This window comes from Notamacropus eugenii, chromosome 4 (genome assembly GCF_028372415.1).
Source record: "Notamacropus eugenii isolate mMacEug1 chromosome 4, mMacEug1.pri_v2, whole genome shotgun sequence".
In the NCBI taxonomy this organism is placed as follows: Eukaryota; Metazoa; Chordata; class Mammalia; order Diprotodontia; family Macropodidae; genus Notamacropus; species Notamacropus eugenii.
The window spans coordinates 199355456-199379078 of NC_092875.1; the positions used below are offsets into that span (position 1 = coordinate 199355456).

General features: G+C 35.4%; 1 protein-coding gene across 6 annotated transcripts in view; it reads left to right on the forward strand.

Annotated features, from left to right (window-relative positions):
• CARMIL1 (capping protein regulator and myosin 1 linker 1) overlaps nucleotides 1–23623 on the forward strand; it is a 396768-nt gene that overhangs the window by 235758 nt on the left and 137387 nt on the right. For all 6 annotated transcript variants that reach the window (XM_072603992.1, XM_072603993.1, XM_072603997.1 and 3 more), the window contains exons 10-12: nucleotides 6005–6093; nucleotides 7213–7307; nucleotides 20658–20744. In XM_072603992.1, the coding sequence (XP_072460093.1) occupies nucleotides 6005–6093; nucleotides 7213–7307; nucleotides 20658–20744 (271 nt within the window). The remainder of the gene's footprint in view (nucleotides 1–6004; nucleotides 6094–7212; nucleotides 7308–20657; nucleotides 20745–23623) is intronic.

Genomic DNA, 23623 nt, shown 5'->3' on the forward strand with positions numbered 1-23623 from the left:
TAACCATGATTATGTCACCATCACTGCATTAACCTACTGCTCCCTTCCCATTAGAACTGATTCACTCACTGAAACAGCCTTTCATCCTCTGTGTTCCTAGATAATAGTAAGCCAGTAAAGATTTATTAAGTGTTTACTACTTGCTAAGTGCTGTGCCAAGCTCTGGATTGGTGTCAGAAAACCTGAATTTTCATCTGGCTTCACCACTTGCTAGCCATGTGGCTTTGACAATGTCTCTTAACTCTTCATCTTTAAAATGATACCTATCCTTCCTCTCTCTTAGGGCTGTTGTGAGGATAAAAATGAGTAAGTGTATGTGAAAGCACTTGGTGAAAAATAGAGTACTACAGAGGTAAGGGGGAGGTGTTTATAATTGTGATTGTTCATAAAGGGTCTTAGATGCCAGCTAATCCAGCCTTCTTAGTTTATAGATGAGGGAAGTGAGGCCCAGGGGTTGAGACTTGACCAGGTTTCACTCATGTAGTAAGTCACAGCTAGGATTTAGAGCTTGGGCCCTCTGACTTCAAAACCTAGCACTCTTTCTACAGTACCATCCTGCTTCCTATTATAGCTTACATGGAAACATGATTATTTTTAGTGTCAGTAAAATATGAGATTCATCACGTGTCTTCATTATTCAAACAATACTAGTTCATGGAGTAGTAGCATACTATTTAAGATTTAAAATATCAGAAATGGTGTCATAGGATGTAGAGATTAAAGGGACCATAGAGATCATTTTGTCCAGCCCCTCAGTTTGTGAATCAAGAAAATGAAGTCTAGAGAGGTATAGTGACTTGTACCAAAGAATACAGAAAAACTGAAACTAGGTTTTATGTCTGGCTTCCAGTTTAGAGTCCCTTTCCAGTATTACTGTAAAGTTGAGAATGAGTTCAATTTATGTTTGTGTCTTATCCGTAGTTTTTATTAATATCCATTACCTAAAAGAAGAAGAAGAATGTTGGAAAAATTGATTTAAGATCATCATAAAGCATTCAAGATCATATTGTTCCCTTGATAATCTGGGATCTTTATTGGTGTAAAAGAAATTGCATTATCCTGGAGAGACCATCTAATTTGAAGGGAAACCAGCTTTACAATTCACAGTTACAAAAATGATAAAATTCATTGCTGGCAGGGTTGTGGGGAAAAAAATAGATACCTCTTTATGTTACTAGAGAATCTTCAAAGTGGTAGGATCTTTTGGAGAACAATCTGTTAATATACTGCAAATGTTATAAGTAATAAAACCTATTTAAATCATTAATGCTGTTATTGGCCATATATATTAATAATATATTCAAGAAGGAAAAAAAGTAAAATACTCAAAGATATTTATAGAAACAATAATTTTGAAAATCTCTATACAACCACATTAGGGAGTCCTCATTAATGGAAGGTGTGTTAAATTTGGAATCAGGTGAACTGGGTTCTCCTCTTGGCTCCAAAACTTATTATTTTTGATCCCATTGGACAGGTAACTTCATATATCTGAACTTCATTCTCCTCATATGTAAAATGTTACAAGAAAAAAAAATGATTTATTTAAATGCAAATCAAACTATGTGCCTAAATTTCCTCATTTTTAAAATAGCTTCTACCCAGAATGATCATTGAAGTCCCTTCCAGAGTTTAAAGGTCTGTGAAATCCATCATGATCAGTGTCACCAAATATACTTTGTTTCTCAGAATCTCAACCTTACACTTACTGTTTCACATCAATCTTTATTCAGCCTCTGCTTTCAGATCATTATCCCTCTATTTCTTCCTCCTCCATGAGTTCTAGATTCTACCGTTGCTCTCCCCATGTCCTTATTATCTAGGTTCCTAGCTGATCTCCTTTCTTCAAGTCTCTTTCTCTTCCAGTCTCTCCTAGACATGATTGCCAGGCTACTCTACTTCCACCTGGATTTAACTGAAGAAATATTTCAGAACATCTACTGTTTGGTCATCTGTATACTTCAAAGCTGTAGGGGCTCCTTGTTCCTTCATATATGACTCCTCAGACTTAAATATGTCCACTACCCCACTGCCTTACCAGCTTCATCTCTTGCTTCTTGCTTTTGCCCTTTCCTTTTACTATCCCTCACACATTGCTTATTATTGCTTTTGAGACTTTATCCTTTCCACCATGTCCACTCAGAATGTCCAACTCTCTCAGGCCACATTCATGATTTCTGAGAAAAGAATTTGCTCAAAACTCACCCCTATTCAAGAAGTCTTCCTTAAATGATACCTATCCCACTCTTGATCCCAACACTTTTCATATGGTTTTTATAGTATTTTCTTTGAATTGTTTATGTGGAATTTTTAATGGTTTTCTAATTAAACTTGTATATACACAGGTTAATATATTTGACCTTGAATGCAAGGCTTTATAACCTAACAATTGATCCATTACATCAGCCTCATGTCTCCAATTCCCTTATCTTCTCCAATCCATCTTTTATGAAACTGCTAATATAATTTTAGTGCATAGGTAACTTTTATTCTCATTTAAAAATTAGTTGATGGTTCTCTACTACCTTTAGGATAAAATTTCTTAGCTTAGTATTTTTAAGAGGTTTTCCATTCTGGCTCCAGCCTACCTTTCTAATATTCTGTATATGTGCCTTCCTGTAATGTGTAAGGCTCTTCTGCTTTAGATACTTTATAAATATTTGTTGAATTTGAATTGACTTCCATGTAAAATGGCTACCCTTTCCAAGCAATCGTTAAGTCTATTTCTTTTGTTTCCCCAAACACAGTAACTAGAATTTAGTAAATAGTAAGGTAATTGTCATATTTCTACCTTGTATTATTGTCATGTGTATGCAACCAAAATTTTTTTTAATGTTAAGTTCCTTGAAGATGTGATCCATATCTGAAACATCTTTTTATCACTCACAGTGTCGTATACATAATTGTCATTTAGTAAATTTTTGTTGAATGGATGTATGGCTATAATCATCTCCCATATTATGCTGCTCATACACTAAAGCCTTAAAAAGAAGTTGGCCAAACTTTGACCCCAAAAATTCTTTAATCCATTATATCTTGGAGTTTTGTTTTGCCCATGAAATAAATACATTCTTTTAGGTCCCTGTTTGTATCAAGTACTTCTTAAGAGTAAATCATGGTATCCCAGAAGAAAACATAGTCATATATTTGGTTTTAGAAGATAAATTCCTATCAAGTCATTCTGAGTTAACAATTTTTATTATGACAATTCAGAACTGTTCCTTTCAACATATATAATAAAGACAAAGACTCATTTAGTAAAAGGGGGTGATGATTTGAGAATCATCATAATCAGCATAATGTAATTTGCAGACATAAGGTTAAATGTAATGAATTTCCCACACCATATCACCTGTTTCTTTTGTGACTGGATAACTGTACTGAAGTATAATCTATACCACAGCATTATAATTCTTTTGGGTGGAATAAGACAGCGTATGGGAATGGTTAGGCACTATTCTTTATGAATTTGTGTTTCTAAACTATTTTTTCTTTTTTTTTTCAAAGCTTTTTTTTCAAAAGGATACTTTTATTTATGGTATTAGACTAAATGTTCTCAAGTTCTAGGCATTGTTCCAATAATTGTTAGTCCTATGGTAAATGTGATCAGACAAGGCAATGAACCATATCATTTAAAAATGCTGTTTCAAAAAAAGCCACATTCACTATCGCATTTAGTAAGGTACAGAGAGATTTGTTTTTGTTTTCTGCATAGGTCTAAATATTCAGTTTCAAAGGATTTGTATAGATACTGTGAAAGGAAGTATGGTGTAATAGATAAGGGACTGGCATTAAAGTGGAGACTATCTCAGCTGAAGTTCTTGTTGTTCCATGTACCAGCTCCATGACATTTAATCTCTCAGTATCCTAGGCTAGATTTGTCAAACTTCTAGCCTACAAAATTCTAGAATGGGGTTGTACCAAATTAAAATCGAATTGGGAAATGTTTAAAAAAATAAGTAAAAATACATTACAACATAGATAATGTTGATTGGTGATTTTATAAGTCAACATTCTACTGGCAGGGATCCATTTCTATTTAGTTTGACACCACAGCACGAGACCCAACTGTGAGACATTGACAAATTGTCAGTCTTTATCAGTAGAGGGAGAATACATAGCAGGAGCTTTCCAAACTATTAAAAATATCAGTCTAGATTTTTGTTCACCTATCCCTCCCCCACATAAAAAAATAGCCATAGACACTAAACCTTTATGCCAACTGTTTTTTTAATTTTATTTTTAATTTATGGAATAAAATAAGCTTTTCTATAACAACATAATAAAAAAGATGATTGCACACGGAACTGCAAACTTGTTATGCATAACTTGCTATTCATTTCAAATGTACAACAAATTATTATGTAAATTTCTTTCTTTTTTTCTCCTCCCCAGAAATGGTTGAATTTCTTATTTTATTTTATTTTTTCCTGACTGTATCTTGGACTCATGTACATACATCAGGCCTCTTAAAAAATCCATGTTCTCTGGACACTAAAGCACATTTCAACCTTTAAAATACATGTGTATGTGTACATATATACCATGCACACACACACACACATATTTTCTTGAATTTTTGAACATTATTGTCACTTCCAAGTGACTACCCCAACTAATAGATGTTTCCTTGTAACCAAAAAACAAAAAAATACAGTTAAACAAATCAAATAAGTTATTGTCCTTTCCTGATACAGTAAGACTTGCATTTCTCAGACTCTCTCTGCATGGATACACTATCACCTCTTTGTTCCCCATCCTCTTGGCTTGTATTCCTTACTTTTGGTCCTCTGAAGTGAAGAGTGGGCATAGTATTGATTTGAATTCTGATGTTTTTTCAGTGGTGTTTTTCTTTTCATTATTATGGTCTGTGTGTAAATTCTTCTCCTGATTTTGTTTGCTTCACATTGTATCAGTTCATACAAGTCTCCCAAAATTACTCTAGCTTCTTATTTGTCATTTCTTATAACACAGTAATAATTTGTTACTATGCTCCAATTTGTTTTTCTTGGAACCCACTTTGTTTCTGGTTGTTTGCTACCACAAGAAGTGCTATGTCCTATGCATACATGTATAGGGTGTCCCAGAAGGGTTAGTATAATTTTAAACCGTTAAAGGTATTAAAGCTTAAAACTGCACTATCACTTTTGGGACACCATGCAAACACACATGTGTATACGTGTAAACATTTGTATGCATGGCTGTGTACATACCTGTAAACACATACATTCACCTATCCCTATGCCCTGGGGTATGATGTAGCCAGCTTAAACCTGCTTCTGATTATAAGTTTTCAGTGTGAGCATTATACCTTCAGATGATACAAGTCAGGGCTTGTTTGCTTTGTTGATTATCTAGACTTAAGACATTGATGGAGAAAATGTTAATAATGCACAGTGCATGGCAGGTATTATGTAAGTGCTTATTTCCTTCCCCACTTTCCCTTTCTAGAGAGCTGTAGTTAAACATTTACCAGCACATCCTTGCCTATGCATATACCTATATCTATCTGTACCTGTACCTATGAGGTTTCCCTCTTTGACCCCCTTATAGTATATGCTTCATAGGAATATCATTGGGTCAAAGGATACATGCAATTCAATGACATTTCTAGTGTAGTGTCAACTTGTTTTTCAGAATTTTCAGATAAGTTTATAGCTCCACCGTTTGAGCTCCAGCATTTGCATTTTTTTTTTATTTTTGTCAGTCTAGACACGAATTGAATCTTGGGATTCAGTTTTAATTGGATTCAAATTTAATTTGAATTCCTTTTTAATTTGCATTCCTCTCCTTTGAACAGAACAATCAACAATCAACTCAATTTACTAATGACTGACATAGGATGCTTTGTCCAATTTTGTAATCCATACATTGAGTTTTGGGATTGACTAGTAATATCTGACATTTATTTTCTACCTTAAGATTTGCAAAACACTTTGACATACTTTGCAATACAGCATTTTATTTAGCATTATGGAATAGTCATAGAATGTTTCTGTTACAGTCCACTGATGTCTGCGAACAAATCTTGAGAGTGGTGAGTAGGTCCAATCGATTGGAAGAATTGGTTTTAGAAAATGCCGGGCTTAGAACGTAAGTACTTAACTGAATGCTTCTTTTTAAAAATGTTCCTCTCACCCCCTTTATTTACACCTTCAGGAAATTTCTCAGCCTACAGGTAGAGGGGGATGTGTTTTAGAGGAAGTAGACCTGTCATATTCTTTCTCTCTTTCAGTGCCATGAAAGTCTGTGTTTTTATGCACTGAAAATCACCCAACACTTTGTATTTGATGGCCCCTGATGCTTTGGGTTCATTTGATATTTTATCCATTCTCAGTTACTCTGTTCCGTTGATAAGTCTTTACTGGTCTTCTCCCTTGGCACATCCACGCTCAGATAGTCTTCATTTCATGGTTAATAGTCATTTAAATGGACTCTATCCAGGTAATGATAGTTGAAAAGCTTGAATTTTAGTGAACAAAGAACTGAAAGACCACAAAATGGGAGAAGGAGAGAGTTTCTTAATCAAAACATTTAAGGCTTTATTTGAAGCTAAACATAACTAAAATAATGATCTTGATTTTATGATAAATTATATTGCTGGCAAAAGCTACAATTTTAACCTTTAAACTCAACAATTAAAGCAATCAGCTTTGCATTCACAAGGAGTTCGTGGAATGAGAAACAAAATATAGTGAGCAGCCTGCCATAGTTTTCAGAAAAACCAGGTTCAATGTTAGAATAAAAAACACATACATATGCACCAAAATAAATAAATACAGACCTAAAGAATTAGTCATATTTATCCATGTTCAGGGCTGTGGCTATTTTATTCATAAACGAGAGCAGTTATTTAATTGAAGAGCTGCTGCAGACCAGAAATTTTAAAGGAAAGAATACTTTTCTTAGTTCACAGACTGTATCATTTCTTTTTTAGAACTCATACATTTTTCATCAGCAGAATTGCCTTTTCTTAAAACGGCTTTCTGCTTAATCCTGTGGAACCCTTTTCTGGTCACAGGAAGGTTTTTGAAGTCTCCCAGTGAGGAAATATATTTACATGTGATATGCCAAGTCTTCACTAGGATGTGGTATAGGCTAACATTAAGACTATGAATTCCCTAAATAGATTTCATTCTGCTTCAGCTATTGTGTTAATGTCTTAAAATTCTGTGTTAATATTTAATCCATACTTGTTTTATTCACTTTCAGAGATTTTGCACAAAAACTGGCCAGTGCCCTAGCCCATAATCCCAACTCAGGACTTCACACAATTAACCTTGCTAGCAATCCACTTGAGGATAGAGGTACTGTAATATTTCAGTTTTTCATTGATACCAGAGTTTTAAGAGGATTAGTGAATTTTTACTCAGCCTTGCCTGAATAATGGTGTGTCACATGTTAAACTGTCCTTGTATCATGAATACAGTTGTTATTGGCTTTATTTTTTAATGACTCATTATTTTCCTTCTGGTCTTTATCCTGTAATTGAAATGGTGTTGACCATGATTGTCAATTTCATGGTTCTTTTAAAAACCTGACACCATTTTAAAGTGGTTATAGACAGAAGAGGGAAACATGTTATTTTTTTTTAAAAAATTCAATTTTTAGAGATGAGAAAGGGGGAATAATTTGTTAGCATTTTCTATTTTTGCTATTTTCCTTCCATCCATCATAATTAAATAGCTGTTAATAACTAAGAGAAATTAGTAATTTCCATTTTGCAGTTTTTTCTGGTAATATATTTGATATTCCTTACTCCATATTCTCTTCATTTTTCTGTCTTATTCTTTTAAAATAATGTTTATGGTATACTTTTTTCACATTAGTTTTTTTTCTTGAGAAATCCCTCCTTCAGTGAGCCTTTCCTTTTGACACAGAAAAGCAGCTAAGCAAAAACAACAGAATAAACATGTTTAATATCTGCCAGTGTATATTCTGCATTTTAAACGCTTAGTCCCCACCTCTTTAGAAAGAGGAAGGAAGTCTATTTTATCTTTTGTTGTCCACAACCAAAATAGTTGATTGCAATTAATCTGAGACCAGAAGACTTCTACTGTTTACATTGTCATTGTCGTTGTTGTTGTTGTTCAGTTTCTGACTCTTGATGACCCTGTGAATGCTAGTGAGCCAGACTGTCCATGGGGTTTTCTTGGCAAAGATACTGGAGCTGTTTGTCATCTTCTCCAGTGGAGTTATAGCAAACAGAGGTTTAGTGACTTTCCCAGGGTCATATAGATAATAAGTATATGAGGTTGAATTTCAACTCAGGTCTTCTTGACTCCAGGTCGAGTGCTCTATCCACTGAACCATCAAGCTGCCCTGCTGCTTACATTATTATAGTTCTTTTGTATTTTATTATTTTGGTTTTGCTTTCATTATTCTGTGTTGTTCTCCATAGTTCTTCCCATGTTTATATAAATTCATTGTTTGCTCAGTACAGTAATATTCTATTGCATTAACATACCACAATTTCATGAGCAATTTCCCAGTTGATAGGAATTTTTCCTGTCTTTCCAATTTCCCACTTTCCTTCTTGGTCATGGCTACCACATTCTCTTTTTCAGCCATTAACCTTCTTGTGGCATATGTCTGGTAGTAGGATCATTTAATGAAAGAGTATAAAATAGTTGAGAGTCTTTTCTTCAGTACTTCCAAATTGTTTTCCAGATTTGGTAGGGCATTGATGTCTTCCCACATCTTTTATCAGCTTTGCCCATTTAGTGGGTGTAAGGTGAAACCTCGTGTCTTGTATTTCCCTTATTATTAATGAATTGATACATTTTTGTATGGTTGTTGATGAGCATCTGGCACATACTAGGGCCCTTAAGAAAATGTTTGTTGTTGGTTGATCATTTGCATTTTTCTTGTAAGAACTGTTTGTTTAAATCCTTTGATTACTTAACTAATGGGAACCTACTCATTCTTTAAAATATTCAAGTTCTGTTTCTTCTATGCAGCCTTCCTTGACACCACTTAGAACATAGTGCTCCCAGCTTCCCATCTAGGCAACTAGATGCTGAAGTGGATTGAGTGTTAGGCCTAGATTCAAGAATGCCTGAGTTCGAATGGAGACTCAGTTACTTTCTAGCTGTGGGACTTTGGGCAAATCTTAACAATTTTGTTTGCCGCAATTTCCTTAACTGCCAAATAGCTCTAATAATAGCAGCAACTTCCCTGAGTTGTTGTGCAGATCAAATAAAATAATATTTTTTAAAATTTGTTTATTTTAGTTTTCAATATTCATTTCCACAAGACTTTGAGTTCAAATTTTCTCCCCATATCTCCTCTCCCCCTACCTCAAGACACCATGCATTCTGATTACCCCTTCCCCCAATCTGCCCTCCCTTCTATCACACCCCTCCCTTCCCTTATTCCCATCTTTTCTCTTTTCTTGTAGGGCAAGATAGATTTCTATACCCCATTACCTGTATTTCTTATTTCCCAGTTGTATGTAAAAAGAATTCTCACCATTAGTTCCTAAATCTTTGAGTTCCAATTTCTCTCTCTTCCTCCCTCCCCACACATCCCTACTGTGAAGGCAAGGAATTCAGTATAGGCTATGCATGTGTAGTTTTGCAAAAGATTTCCATAATAGTCATGTTGTGAAAGTAACTATATTTCCCTCCATCCTCTCTTGTCCCCCTTTTATTCTATTCTCTCTTTTTATCCTATCCCTCCTCAAAAGTACTTACTTCTAATGAAGCCCTCCTCCCATTTGCCCCCCCTTCTATCATTCCCCTCACTTATCCCCTTCTCCCCTGCTTTCTTGTAGTGTAAGATAAATTTTGATACCAAATTGAGTGTGCATGTTATTCCCTCCTTAAGCCAAATGTGATGAGAGTAAGCTTCACTTTTCTCTCACCTCCCCACTTTTCCCCTCCATTGAAAAAAGCTTTTTCTTGCTTCTTTTTATAAGAGATCATTTGCCCCATTCCATTTTCCCCTTTCTCCTCCCAATATCTTCCTCTCTCACCCCTTAATTTTATTCTTTTAGATATCATCCCTTCCTATTCAACTCACCCTGTGCCCTCTGTCTATATGTATATAATCCCTCAAATTACCCAAATACTGAGAAAGTCTCAGTAGTTATAAATATTATCTTTCCATGTAGGAATGTAAACAGTTTAACTTTAGGAAGTCCCTTATGATTTCTCTTTCCTGTTTACCTTTTCATGCTTCTCTTGATTCTTGTGTTTGAAAGTCAAATTTTCTATTCAGCTCTGGTCTTTTCATCAAAAATGCTTGAAAGTCCTCTGTTTCATTGAGTAACCATTTTTCCCCCTGAAGTATTATACTCAGTTTTGCTGGGTAGGGATTCTTGGTTTTAACCCAGTTCCTTTGACTTCTGGAATATCATTCCAAGCCCTTTGATCCCTTGATGTAGAAGCTGCTAGATCTTGTGTTATCCTGATTGTATTTCCACAATACTCAAATTGTTTCTTTCTGGCTGCTTCTAATATTTTCTCCTTGACCTAGGAACTCTGGAATCTGGCTACAATATTCCTAGAAGTTTTCCTTTGGGGATCTCTTTCAGGAGGTGATCAGTGGATTCTTTCAATATTTATTTTATTCTCTAGTTCTAGAATATCAGGGCAGTTTTCCTTGATAATTTCCTGAAAGATGATGTCTAAGCTCTTTTTTTCACCATGGCTTTCAGGTAGCCTCATAATTTTTAAATTATCTCTCCTAGATCTATTTTCCAGGTCTGTTGTTTTTCTAATGGGATATTTCAAATTGTCCTCAATTTTTTCGTTCTTTTGATTTTGTTTTGTAATTTCTTGGTTTCTCATAAAGTCATTAGCTTCCATCTGCTCCATTCTAATTTTTAAAGAACTATTTTCTTCAGTGAGCTTTTGAACCTCCTTTTCCATTTGGCTAATTCTGCTTTTTACAGCATTCTTCTCCTCATTGGCTTTTTGAATCTCTTCTGCCATTTGGGTTAGTCTATTTATAAAGGTGTTATTTTCTTCAGCATTTTTTGGGGTCTCCTTTAGCAAGCTATTGACTCACTTTTCATGATTTTCTTGCATCATTCTCATTTCTCTTTCCAATTTTCCTCCACCTCTCTTACTTGATTTTCAAAATCTTTTGATCTCTTCCATGGCCTGAGATTATTGCATATTTATTTTGGAGGTTTTGGATGCAGAAACCTTGACTTTTATGTCTGTCCCTGATGGTAAGCATTGTTCTTCCTCATCCAAAAGGATGTTCAGCAAGAAAGTGACCTATAGTCTTATTTGTTTCCCCTTTTTTGGGCATTTTCCAAGCCAGTTACTTGACTTTTGAGTCCTTTTTCAAATAGAGGGTATATTCAGTTCCTCCAAGTTGGCACAATCAAGGGAAGGAAGTTTACCCCTCTCCTGGCCTCAACTCTGGTCTGGGAGCAACCACAAGCTTTTCTACCCAGGATCTGTGAGTAGGGTTCCCTCTCCACAACCATCTACAGCTCCACCACACCAGCCAGTGCTCCTCCTCACCCCAGGGCTGCCACTCAGAGATGAGATTCAGATCAGCTGGTTAATTCCCTCAGGACACTTAGGTGGAGGGCTCCAGAAATGGACACTGCAGCTGCCTGGGGCCGAGGCTAGGGCTAGACCTTACTCCTTCTCATGCAGGTGAAAGAGCTTTCTCACTGACCTTTGAAGCTATCTCTGGCATTTGTGGGATGAGGAATCTGGGAACTGCAGATGCTACATGGGATTCCATGCCCCAACCTGTTGTAACCCTGGCTGAGCCATGCTGAGCAGTCAAGCCTGGGCTACCCTCTGTGGGTTGAGATCTGCTCTGAGCCCTGTTCCTATTGGCCTTCCAGGCTGACTTGGACTGGAAATCTCCTTCACTGTCATTTTGTGGCTTCTGCTGCTCTAGAATTTGTTTAGAGTCAATTTTACAGGTATTTTATGGGCTGTGGGGGGAGAGCTACAGCAGATCCATCCTTCTACCCCACTGTCTTGGCTCCACCCCTAAAATAATATTTGTAAGGCACTTAATGTGGTATCTGGCACATAGTAGGTGATTAATAAGTACTTGTTCCCTTCTCCTTCCCTGTCTCAGAACTCTATTAGCATTCACTGTGATTATTTTAAATTTGGCACATTTCCTACCTTGTATTTTGCCTTTGTTTTAAACCATGGCTTCTATCCCAATTTGGATTCTATGTTCCTTGATGGGAAAAAAGATGACTTTTCTACTTCATATACTTAATCTCCAATAGGAACTAGCCAATACCTTTGCATGTAGGGGAACCTGCCAGAGCTTGTACTCCTCAGGCATCATCTTCAAAATTTTGGATTACCATCACCATACCATGGCAAAGTATCAATCAGACTTTAGTGATGTTATTTTGTTTATACTATTCATGTATTTAATAATCCCTTTCTTTAAGAAAAGGTAAATCATTAGATCCTCCTTGCATACTTTCTGAATTAGTGGAATCCAAATTAGCCTACAGAAGCTTGTTCTTTCATTTCAGGCATGTTCAACTCCTTGTGACCCCATCTGAGGTTTTCTTAGCAAGGATACTGAAGCAGTTTGCCATTTCCTTCTCTAGCTCATTGTACAGATGAGGAAACTGAGGCATACAGTATCCTGTGGTTTGCCCAAGGTCACACAGCCAGGAAGTGTCTGATGGCATATTTGAATTCAGGAAAATGAGTCTTCCTTACTCCAGGTCTGTCTTTCTATCTGTTGTATCATTTAGCTTTCGCCTACAAAAGCTATCCTATGATAAACAAAGTTGGCTGTTTTTAAACCTTCGATTCTAATATGGCATTTAAAATGGTGTTTTCTCTCCTTTTAAACTCTTTCTGCATACCATCAGTTTTTCTCCTATTGTAACTGGCAGAATATATGAAATTTTTCATGGTTGTACTGTTGGGTTTGATGCCTTTGTATAGTCAGAATAATATGGCTAAATTAATAGCCCTTTTCTCTCCCTCCTTTTTTCTCCCTTCATACATGTATCATCAGACTCAGAAATCATCCTTGTCATCTTCACTGGCATAATTTCCCCTTCCTTCTCCTCTTCCTTCTTCTCTTTCTCCTTGTTTTCCTTATTCTTATTATCCTAAAATCAATTCATCTCTTCTTTCTCCTACTCCTTTTCCCTTCATCCCATCTGTCCTATTGCAGCTGTACCTACTTCAGCCACCTTCTTTGCATGAGTCTCATCACTTCATCATTGTTACCCTGACCATTGCTGTTGTCTGAATATTTAATGACACTTGCATTGATCCCTTACCCACAGTGGGGTGAGTAGGGAGTGTGTTTGGTCTAACAGATTCTGAGACATCCCCCACTTAACCTACCTCTAAACACTTCCTGACTCTGTTTTCATGTTTCTCACTTCTCCAATCCCATGGCAGAATTTCCTGAATTTTTTATGTTCTTCCTCTAATCTTCTTGAATGGAAAACCCATTTGCAGGGACAATGAGACCAAATTCCTCATGGGACATTTTATTTGTGCTAAATATTTCCAAGTTAAAAGCTAAGGAAGAAATAACTTGATAGTAAAAATTCAGTATAATGTAAAACTTATATTGAGATTTCAGCCTAGGAAAAATATTTGGGGTGATTAGACTTTTTATCATTTTCACGTACTGCATCCATTACTTCTGAAAACAATTAAAAAGCACAATCACACAATGTTTTTTTTTTCTGGACCTCAATTCCCTTGTATGAAAAATGAGAGCAATGGATTAGATCTCTGTGGTCTTTTCTGGCTACAACATTATAGAAGTATGTGATACCACCCAAATTGGATTATGGTTATTAGATTTGACAAGGTACATGCAGGGCCCTAGGAAGGCTGCCCACTTCTTGTTTGTTCAAGCCAGGTGGGTATTTGGTCACCTCCACGCATTCTCAGCAGGGATGCATTGGCTATCATGCCATGTCTCTTTTTTTACTAGCACCAGTAACATATGTTCTTTCATCCAGTAGAAGTCATGATTATTCTATAAATTATTCCATGTAGTATAAGAAACTGTGGTATCCTCAGAAAGTCCAAATTCCTGCTGTGATAGAACAGCCTCATATCGCTTATTTATCTGCTTTGATTTAGAAGTTTTTCTTCATTGTTTGTTTCACACTTTTCTGTCCTCCAAACCCTTAACTCAGGTGTCTTTGAATGTTTATTTTCTTTCCTTTTTGAGTATTTATTTTACCATTTCACAGTGGGCTATTTATGTGGTTTGATTTCACCAAAAATGATGTTTGTGTATATACAAAATGCATTATCTTTAGATTTTCGGTCTTAGATCATTCCATTCTTGAGTTCCCTAGAGATTCTAAATTTCATATCTTTTTCTACTCATCCTTTTTTGATCTTATTGTAAATGATCTTTTGTAGACTTTGGGTAAGCCTTTGTTAACATCATTATGTTAAATAAAATATTTTCTTATTATATATATAAAATTCTTACATATATTCTTATATAGTTCTTATAGATATAATTTTATATGTACATACACACACGTGCACACACATACACACATATATATGTATGTATGAAATGTAAGCTTCTATTTCTTTAACAAATTTTTACCTGAATGATTCTAGATTTTCTCTGTAAAATTTTTCATTATGAATTTCTCTTGAAAAAAGTAAAGATCTTGATTTTATAAAAAGGAAAGATAGATGGATTCTGGAATGGAAAAATTATAGAGAAGAAGAAATTTCCCTCTTTTCCTCTACCCCCACAAAAAAAGAAAAAGTGGAAAGAGTGGCATCTTAAAATGATAGGCTAATGAATGACCTGGACTTCAATTCCAGCCACACACGCAGCATATTAAAGGGCTGGTTAATGATCTTCTAGAAAAGGAAGTGGTGATAACAAAGAACTAGTCTGGTTTCAACAAGAATAGGTCACACCTTGCTAGCTTCATTTCCTTTTTGGACAAGATTATGAGACTGATAAATTACACTGTCTCCTTTTTCTTTGCATTTGACAAATTGTCCCCTCCGTTTTATATGAGACCTTTGCTATCCCTCAGCTACCTACCCTTTGTGACTGTATTTACATTGCACATGTTTAGTGTTTAAATTTATAAATAGCTAGTTAGGAATACCGGGTTCTCATTCATTCTCTCTTTCTCTTTCTCCCTCCCTCTCCTTCATTTTTCTCTCTCCCTCTTCTTCATTTTTCTCTCTCCCTCTCCTTCATTTTTCTCTCTCCCTCTCCTTCATTCTCCCTCTCTCTCTTCTGTCTCTGTCTCTCTGTCTCTGTCTCTCTCTCTCTCTTCCCTTTCTCCCTCCTTTCTCCCCTCTCTTTTTTCCTCCCCCCCCTTTCTGTCTCTCTCTGTGTGTGTATACATTTACTTTGATATTATATGATTATCTGATGTGGTTTATGGAATTCTTATAGGAATGAATAGAAATAATGTATTTTTTGAAGAACAGTATTTTAGATTGTTACTTTTGTTTCATAATACCAGAAAAATTATCAGATGGTTCCATTATTATAAGAAGAAAATTAAGTATTGGCATACATAGATAATTAGACAAAATACCTTACTTCTCTTTAGACTTTTGGCTACACCATATTTAAGTAGAAAGCTATGCATAATGATTGTGATCATCAAAGACAGAACAGTGTCTCAAAGGAATATTGCTTAATTTTGTAATTTAAGAAATGTATGCACCAGCAATGTTAGCTACATTATGCCCTATTATACCTAATTTTTACAAATCCAAATGCAGACTTTTTTCTGAAATGAAAATGCTTGTGTTAATTTTATGTAATAATAAAAAAAATGTTGCCATGAATATAGTAATTCAGTAATGGCATATTATGTGAATCGTTAGACATCCGAGTCAAATCTTTACAAAAAAGTACATTGAAATGAAAAATTTTAAATCACAAAAATTATATTAAATCTGTACAGTTTCTCAAAGTTAGGGGAAAAAGTTCTTTTCCATCTTCCAGTTGGACTTTTTCTTATTGAAATTTGATGGTGACATTTTGCTGATAAAGTACATATTTTGCTGTATCACTAAGAAGAACGTATTTCTACTTTGCTGATTATTATGGAACAAAATTATCAAAATATCTCTTTAGATGCAAAAAATGTAAATGACAACACCATAGGCATTTCAAGTACTGAAGTAATTTATGGGTTAATTCTATAATGTCAAATTTAATTTCCTCCTAAATGTGAGTTAATAGAATCAGATGTCACATTGCAGTGCTGAACATTTTTTACAATTATTCCTCTGTTGAGTAAAATTATTTAGAAGCAGAAGGAGATGCAATTGAGTCTTTACCCCCTTCCTCTTCTTTTTTTCCTACCTATATCATAAAAGCCACCATAATTCCATTATATGATTTGTGATTGACCTAGTTAAACCTCTAGGTTTTTTTTTTTAATTTTAAACATTTAATCATTTAAACAGAGATTCTATAAAATTGTATTCTCATTTTTATTTTTTAAACAAAATTGAATTATACCAATGGAAATGGAGTAAAACCCCCAAGCATCTTCTGACGGGAGTTTGGAGTTTCTTTGTAAAAATCCTTTTAATTTTAAGTTTCCCATGCAACTTCCATAATACGCATAACAATAATAATAACAATAATACCTGGAATTTTTATAACACTTTAAAGTTTCCATTTATCTCATCTGATCCATACACTTAGTAGAATTTAGAGAGAGACCCAGACAGAGAAAAAACTATTTTCAAGGAGTGTTGCCACCATCAACTTCTGTCTATGCTGATAGATTAGCCTGTTAAAATTTATCTCCTGTTCTGATGATAGCTGAAAGGTTACCTTTCTTTCTGTAGTAAGCCTCTATGTTTATAGTGCTTACATCTTCTCCTACAACTGGATCGCTCATCGTACTCTACCTTCAAGCTTTTTTTTTTTTTAAATAAGCAATCTAGTTTCCTTTTCTCTTTGTAGGGTCCATTATATTTGCTGCCTACTGTGATGTCTTCATTGTGACCTCTACAACTTTTCCTCTGTGCTTTCCTCATTTTCCTCATCTTTCTCTTATTGATAAGTAAATAAACCCCAGGAAAGCAATCTCTGTGTAAGGTAATTGTAGAATGGCACAGCTTGAAGGAACTTTAGAAATAATGTAGTCCAACCCCTTCCTTTTGTAGCATTTGCGGCAATTTTGGAGTAGCCGAGTGTCACAGTGGATAGAGCATTAAGCCTGGAGTCAGGAAGACTCATCTGCCTGAGTCCAAATCTGATCTCAGACACTTACTAGCTGTGTGACCTTGGGGAAGTCACTTCATCCTGTTTGACTCAGTTTCCTCATCTGTAAAATGAGCTGGAGAAGGAAATGGTAAACCGCTGCAGTATCTTTGCCAAGAAAACCCCAAATGAGATCTTGAAGAGTCAAACAGGAGTGAAAAGACTAAACAACAAAATTCCTTCCTTTTGTAGCATCTGCAAAGTTTGAAGGTTTTACACATGCTAGTGTAATTTTCTGTGCCTCCTGCTTCACAGGCAAAGCATGTGTGATGTAGACATTCTGAGACATCATTTGTTTGGGCAATTAATGTATAAGATCATAAGAAAAATTGTACTTTGGAACATTAACAAAAGGGGAGAGTTTTTATCTCATTGTCACTTCAGTCATTCAGATTTTTAAAAATAAATTCAATACACAATTAAATGAACATACACATCAGAATACTAGGCACTGAAGATGCAAGTGTGAAAAACAAGCCTCTGCCTTGAAGGAGTATACATGGTCTAAGAAGGGACAGAATTTATACACAGTTCTCTAGAATACAGAAGGGGAAGTTTAAAGAGTGATGTCGATCAAGAGCCAAGTATTTATTAAATGCTTTACTATGTTAAGGCTCTGTGTTAAGCACTGAAAAAAATACAAAAAAATGCAAAAGACTCACAAATAAAACACAAAGAAAGGAAAGAATAAGGTCACAAACCTTGAGAAAGCTTCCATTCTATTGGGGGAGACACTCTGAAAGAGACTACGTGCTTATAAGTAGAATGTAAGTGGAAAGGAATTTTATAGGGAAGGTGGGAAGAGCGGGGACAATGAAGACTTCCAGCAGAAGGTGAGATTTGAACTGAGTCTTGAAGGAAACCAGGAAAAGCCAGAGGAGGCAGGGTGAGAAGGAAGAGCATTCCCAAAATGAACAACCACTGAAAAGATGTGAAGTTAGGAAATGTGTGAGGAACAGCAAGTAGATTGGCCAGTGGGGCAGCATTGTAGAGCATTTGGAAAAGAGTAATAGAGAAAAGAGGGCACATGAAAGAACGTTTGAGATGAGGAGTGATTAATTCTAACTGTGGGAAGCAGGGAAGAGATGACACATGAGTTGAAACAAAAGAATCCATATGAATTACAAAAAGATTTTTTTTTGGATTCTTGAAGAAATTCGGAATTTTGATAAAAATGAGTGATTTTTTTTTAAATGGAATATACTGCTCTTTAAGTAGTTTTCATTCCTGTGTTAGGATTAGTAAATACAAATATTTAGCAAGTGGTTACTATCTAAGTAGAAAATATATATTTTGCCATGAATTAAAGTAAGAATTTAGAATAAGACATTTCATAGAAAAAGAAGATAAGTAGTCTTGTTTTGGGTCTTTTTCTTTAAAACCAAAGGTTCTTAACAGGGGTCCATGAATTTTTTCTTTTAATTGCTAATGTTTGTTGTTGTTCAGTCTATTTTCAGTTATGTCTGACTATGACCTCATTTGGGATTTTCTTGGCAAAGATACTGGACTGGTGTGCCTTTTCCTTTTCCAGATCATTTTACAGATGAGGAAACTGAGTCAAACAGGGTGAAGTGACTAACCCAGGGTCTCACAGCTAGTAAGTGTCTGAGATCAGATTTGGACTCAGGCATATAAGTCTTCCTGACTTCAGGCTTAATGCTGTATCCACTGTGCCACCTACCTGCCTACTTGATAATGTTATTTCTACGTAATTGGTTTCCTTTGTTATGGTTCATATGTTATTTTATGCTTTCAAAACATTATCCTAAGAAAGAGTATCTAGACTCCTGTAGACTGAGAATGAGTCAACAGACTGCCGAAGAAGTCCATGACACAAAGAGGTCCTTGTTTTAAACCAATTCATTATTCTGAAGTTTAAAGAGGTTAGCTGGTATCAGTTCTTTTACTGTGTTAGTTAACACTATTGCTTGAGAAGTTTATCTGTTAAATTGTTTGAAACCAATATCATGATTAATAATCTGCAAATCTTCTTTTGGGACACAAGGTTCATAATTACAGCTGCATATGATGCAAAGAATCATCCTTGCTTTAGTTTACTCATCAGTAGAAGGCAGGAGCAGGGCTGGGTGACTGTTGCGTCCCCTGCTAGCCCTTTGAATTTGTGTGTTTGTAGCTCTAGGATCTGGAATTTGACAAAAGTAACTTACCACAATATATTTCTGTCTATACCTTTTACCTTTGACTTTGAACTCAACTAGGGTAGTTTCATACCGTTTTAGGAACTTTGTTGTGTGTCTCCAAAGACTTCTTTCTTGTTCTTTTGATGTCATTTAGATGTTCAGCTTATCTAATCACTATATTTTTAATTCTCCCCTTTTCTCTCACATTGTCTAACTGTAAAATATAGTCCTGTGGGTGATTGTAGTCTGTGTTTTGAGATTTTTTTTCATTGTAGTATGAAGATGTGAGGGGTATATATTTAGGGCTTTTGAGAGTCATCTTTCCTAGGACTAAGGAACATACTTAGAGTTATAATGTTTCACAGTGCATATAAAAATTGATAGTGTCAATTAGCAACTAAACTTCTATGTAAATAAATTTGTGGATCAATTTGAAGAAAATAAAGAAAATCTGGGAATTCTTATTTTAGGACATTGGCATATTTTTTGTCTTGCTTAGAAGGAATTTTGGCTATAAAAGAACAGATAAACAAAGCTGCACCTAGGCAAAGTTGGTCTCCCCAATCTGCCTTACACATTTTTTCCCTCCATATTCCAGGGGCCCAACAAGCATTTATTAGCACTTACATGTCAATCACTGTGCTTCTCTATCCTTGGGGATACAGAGAAAAACAAAAACAGCCCCTGTCCTCAAGAAGCTCATTTTCTAATGGAGGAGACAAGAATGAAAATAATTTGGCATGTACAGGATATATATAGAGTAGATGAAAGGTAATCTCAAAAGGGAAGGTGCTGGCAACTGGGGGGACCAGGAAAGGCCTCTTGCATAAAGTCAAATTTAGTATTTTCGTTTCAGAGAAAAGCAATATATGAAGCTTATTCATACTAAAGTATTTCTGACTATGATTGAATTCCCCTTTGAAGAATATTTGCATTCTCCAAGAGGACAGCATGAATCATTTGTTTATTCTGGGTCTTCAGACACCAAGTCACCTGAGTGAGGGAGGTCCTCGGGTCTAGGAAGCCTTTCCTCCAACTCTCATGTTCTTCCCTAATGGGGATTCCCTGATTTGACTACATGAAAGGTTATCTATGAGAGTGGGGCAATAAAAGAGGCCAGACTGATGACCAAAGTATGTGGGAGAGACGAGCTATGTAATTTTACTTGAAAATAAGAATGATAAATAGGAAAGGAAACCATAAATCCCATGAATTGGGAAGGAAATTAAGTTCATTTTACTAATTACTTGCACAGCAGCTCCAATTCTCTGAGAACTGCAAAACTTAAACCTGTTTCTTTTTCTTCCCTAGGTGTTTCCTCTCTGAGTATTCAGTTTGCCAAACTCCCAAAGGGACTCAAACACTTAAATTTATCTAAAACCTCATTATCACCAAAAGGTACAGTATACCAAAGTCTGTTTTGTATTGTTGAATATGTCCATCACTTTAAAAAACAGTGATAGAATGGGGTCACCTTGGTGGCACAGTAGATAGAGTGCTGACCCTAGAGTCAGGAGGACCTGGGTTCAAATCTGGTCTCAAACACATGACACTTAATTGCTGTGTGACCCTGGGCAAGTTACTTAACCTTGATTGCCTCACAAAAAACAACCAGACCGACAAAAGCAGTGTTAGAATGTAGGACCTGGAAGGAAACCTAATAGCCATGTACAGTTCATCTTTCACATTTCAGAGATGAGGAAATGAAGGCCTGGAAACATTGTATATCTTAGGTCATAAAACTAATTGCTTGGAGAGCTAAAACTAAAATGGTGTTATTTTGACATTTAATAAAAATCAGAATAATAACGTATTCATAATAGCTAGCATTTATATAAACATTTCAAGATTTTCAAAGCATGTTACAAATAAAATCTCCTTTGATTCTCTCTACAAACATAGGTGGCATTATTTTTACTGTCATTTTACAGATGAAGAAACTGAGGTAGACAAAGATTAAGTAACTTTTCCAGAGTCTCACAGCTAAATAAATGTCTGAGGCTGGATTTGAATTCAGATCTTTCCAACTCCAGGTTCAACACTCTATCCACCCTACCGTCTTCCTGCCATGGTCCAGTCCACTTAGACTAACTACAGCCTCGGTTGTTTAAAAATAATACATGAATTATAAGCACATTTTCAAGTTATCTAGAAGTTACGTTTAATTAAAACAAATTATTTTCACCTAAAATTAGTTAACAAGTTTTTTGGAAACTGAGGAACATTCAGAAATGTTTGTTAGCTCCAATTTTCTTCATGAATTGGTTATAAAAGTAGATTACAAAGGCTTTGCACAATGGTTTATGAAAATACATAAATCTCCCTTCCCCTTTAAAGTCTGAATAAGGCCACCTTTCAAATAGTTTTCAGAAACTATTAGACTGATTCTTTTTGTGTCCGACATTTTTTACCGTTCCATCTGCATGGGCCATTGCGAGGCCTCGTACCATTTAGTTATTATCTCTTTCTGTTAAACCGAGTATGTCAGCATTTACCTCTAGCTCATTGATGAAAAGCATTTCTTCAAACAGATTTCTGTTTTTTAGAAAAAGTAAAAGTAAAGAATTAAAAAAAAGAAAAAGGCAACATGAAATAAATTTATTTTATGCATGAACTCTGATTTTATAGCTCACTTCTTTTTTTTTAAATAGTTGAACTCATCTAAAGCATCAGTAAGTCAACAAACTTTTAAGTACTGACTTATTTATTGTTTTGGTTAGGCACTGTGCTAAATGCTGGAGATATAGAGGGAAAAGATGAATAGTCCCTGCTCTTAAGGAGTTTATACTCTATAAATATATTAAATTATGCTATTGACACTGCCCCAAGTATTTACACGCAGATACTTCCATATTTCTGTTTCTAGAATAATTACTCATTGTTCAGAGTGGAATCAAGCTATAACTATGTTAGGTGTTAGGGGAAGATGGAAAAATAAGGAGAGTATCTGTTTGTCTAGAAAGATCTGTGACGTTAGACTTTGAAGCTAGAAATAATGTTTTATTTTTTCTGTCTATAATGAACAAGTATGTTATATAATAATCATATAAACTTGTACCATAGCACAACTGCATTTTACCTTCCTAACATATGAGTCCACCTTTGCCAGATATTAAGGGTCATATTATTATTTTCCATAATATAAAGATAATATCTTAGTTATTGTTTTATGATATAAGAATAGGAAAATTATAAGCAAGCAAAATAAAATAATACGGTGTAGAATAGAATTGCAATCCATCCACAGAGGTAATGATGAATTTGTTATTCTATACAAATAATTAGAGAATAGCAAGTTCATGGAATAAATGCTTGAAGGACTATATTGTGAATATTAGATGGTGATTTTGTAAAGTGGAAAATAAAATTTTTTTTCTAAACGTTTGAGCTCTATTTTATTAGAAAGAACTGCACTAGTTGTATCATGGTGCTACTGTAAGTCACTTTCATAACCAGCTTTCAGAGCAATGGAGATGCTTACAAAGAAGATGGACAACATAGATTTCCCTCTAATGATACAGTGCCATGCAGTATACATGACGTTTCTAGTGTGTATGGGATGACACTGAATTGAATTCAATGAGATAATTACCTCCGTGGATCCCAACCTGTACCATTCATCTCAGAAACTAGTGAGGAACTGTTCCATCATTAGAATTCCTGGATAACCCCCACCGGGGATAATGTACTTCCCTTCCAGGTTGGACAAGGTGTTTTCTCAGATTTAGACTAAGAGTCTAAAAAAGATTTCTGAGCAGTGTAGTGACACCATAAGATTTGTACAGCAAGGATGAAACTTATCTGCCAAACTGTACAAGAAAAGTCTCATTCCTATAGCATCACAGCCTGCTTATATATCAAAGAATACAAAGGAAGACAATCATAGTTCTTCACGAGTAAGTACTTAGTATTTGTTCAGTTGCTTTTCAGCCGGGTTTAGCTCTTCCTGACCCCATTTGGGGTTTTCTTGGCAAAGATGCTGGAATGGTTTTCCGTTTCTTTCTCCATTTTACAGATGAGGAAAATGAGGTGCACAGGGTTAAGTGACTTGTTTAGGATCACACAGCTAGTAAGTGTCTGGGGCTGGGTTTGAATTTAGATGTTCCTGACTCCAGGCTGACCATTCCATCCACTACACCATGGAGCTGCCCCAAGTATTTAGTAGTCTCCTAAATTAACTACTTAACTAAGTAGTTAGTAGTTCCCTAAATTAAGTAGCCTGGAAGACAGAGGCAGCATGTTGCCATAGAGCAGAATGAGCATTGGATAGTATCAAA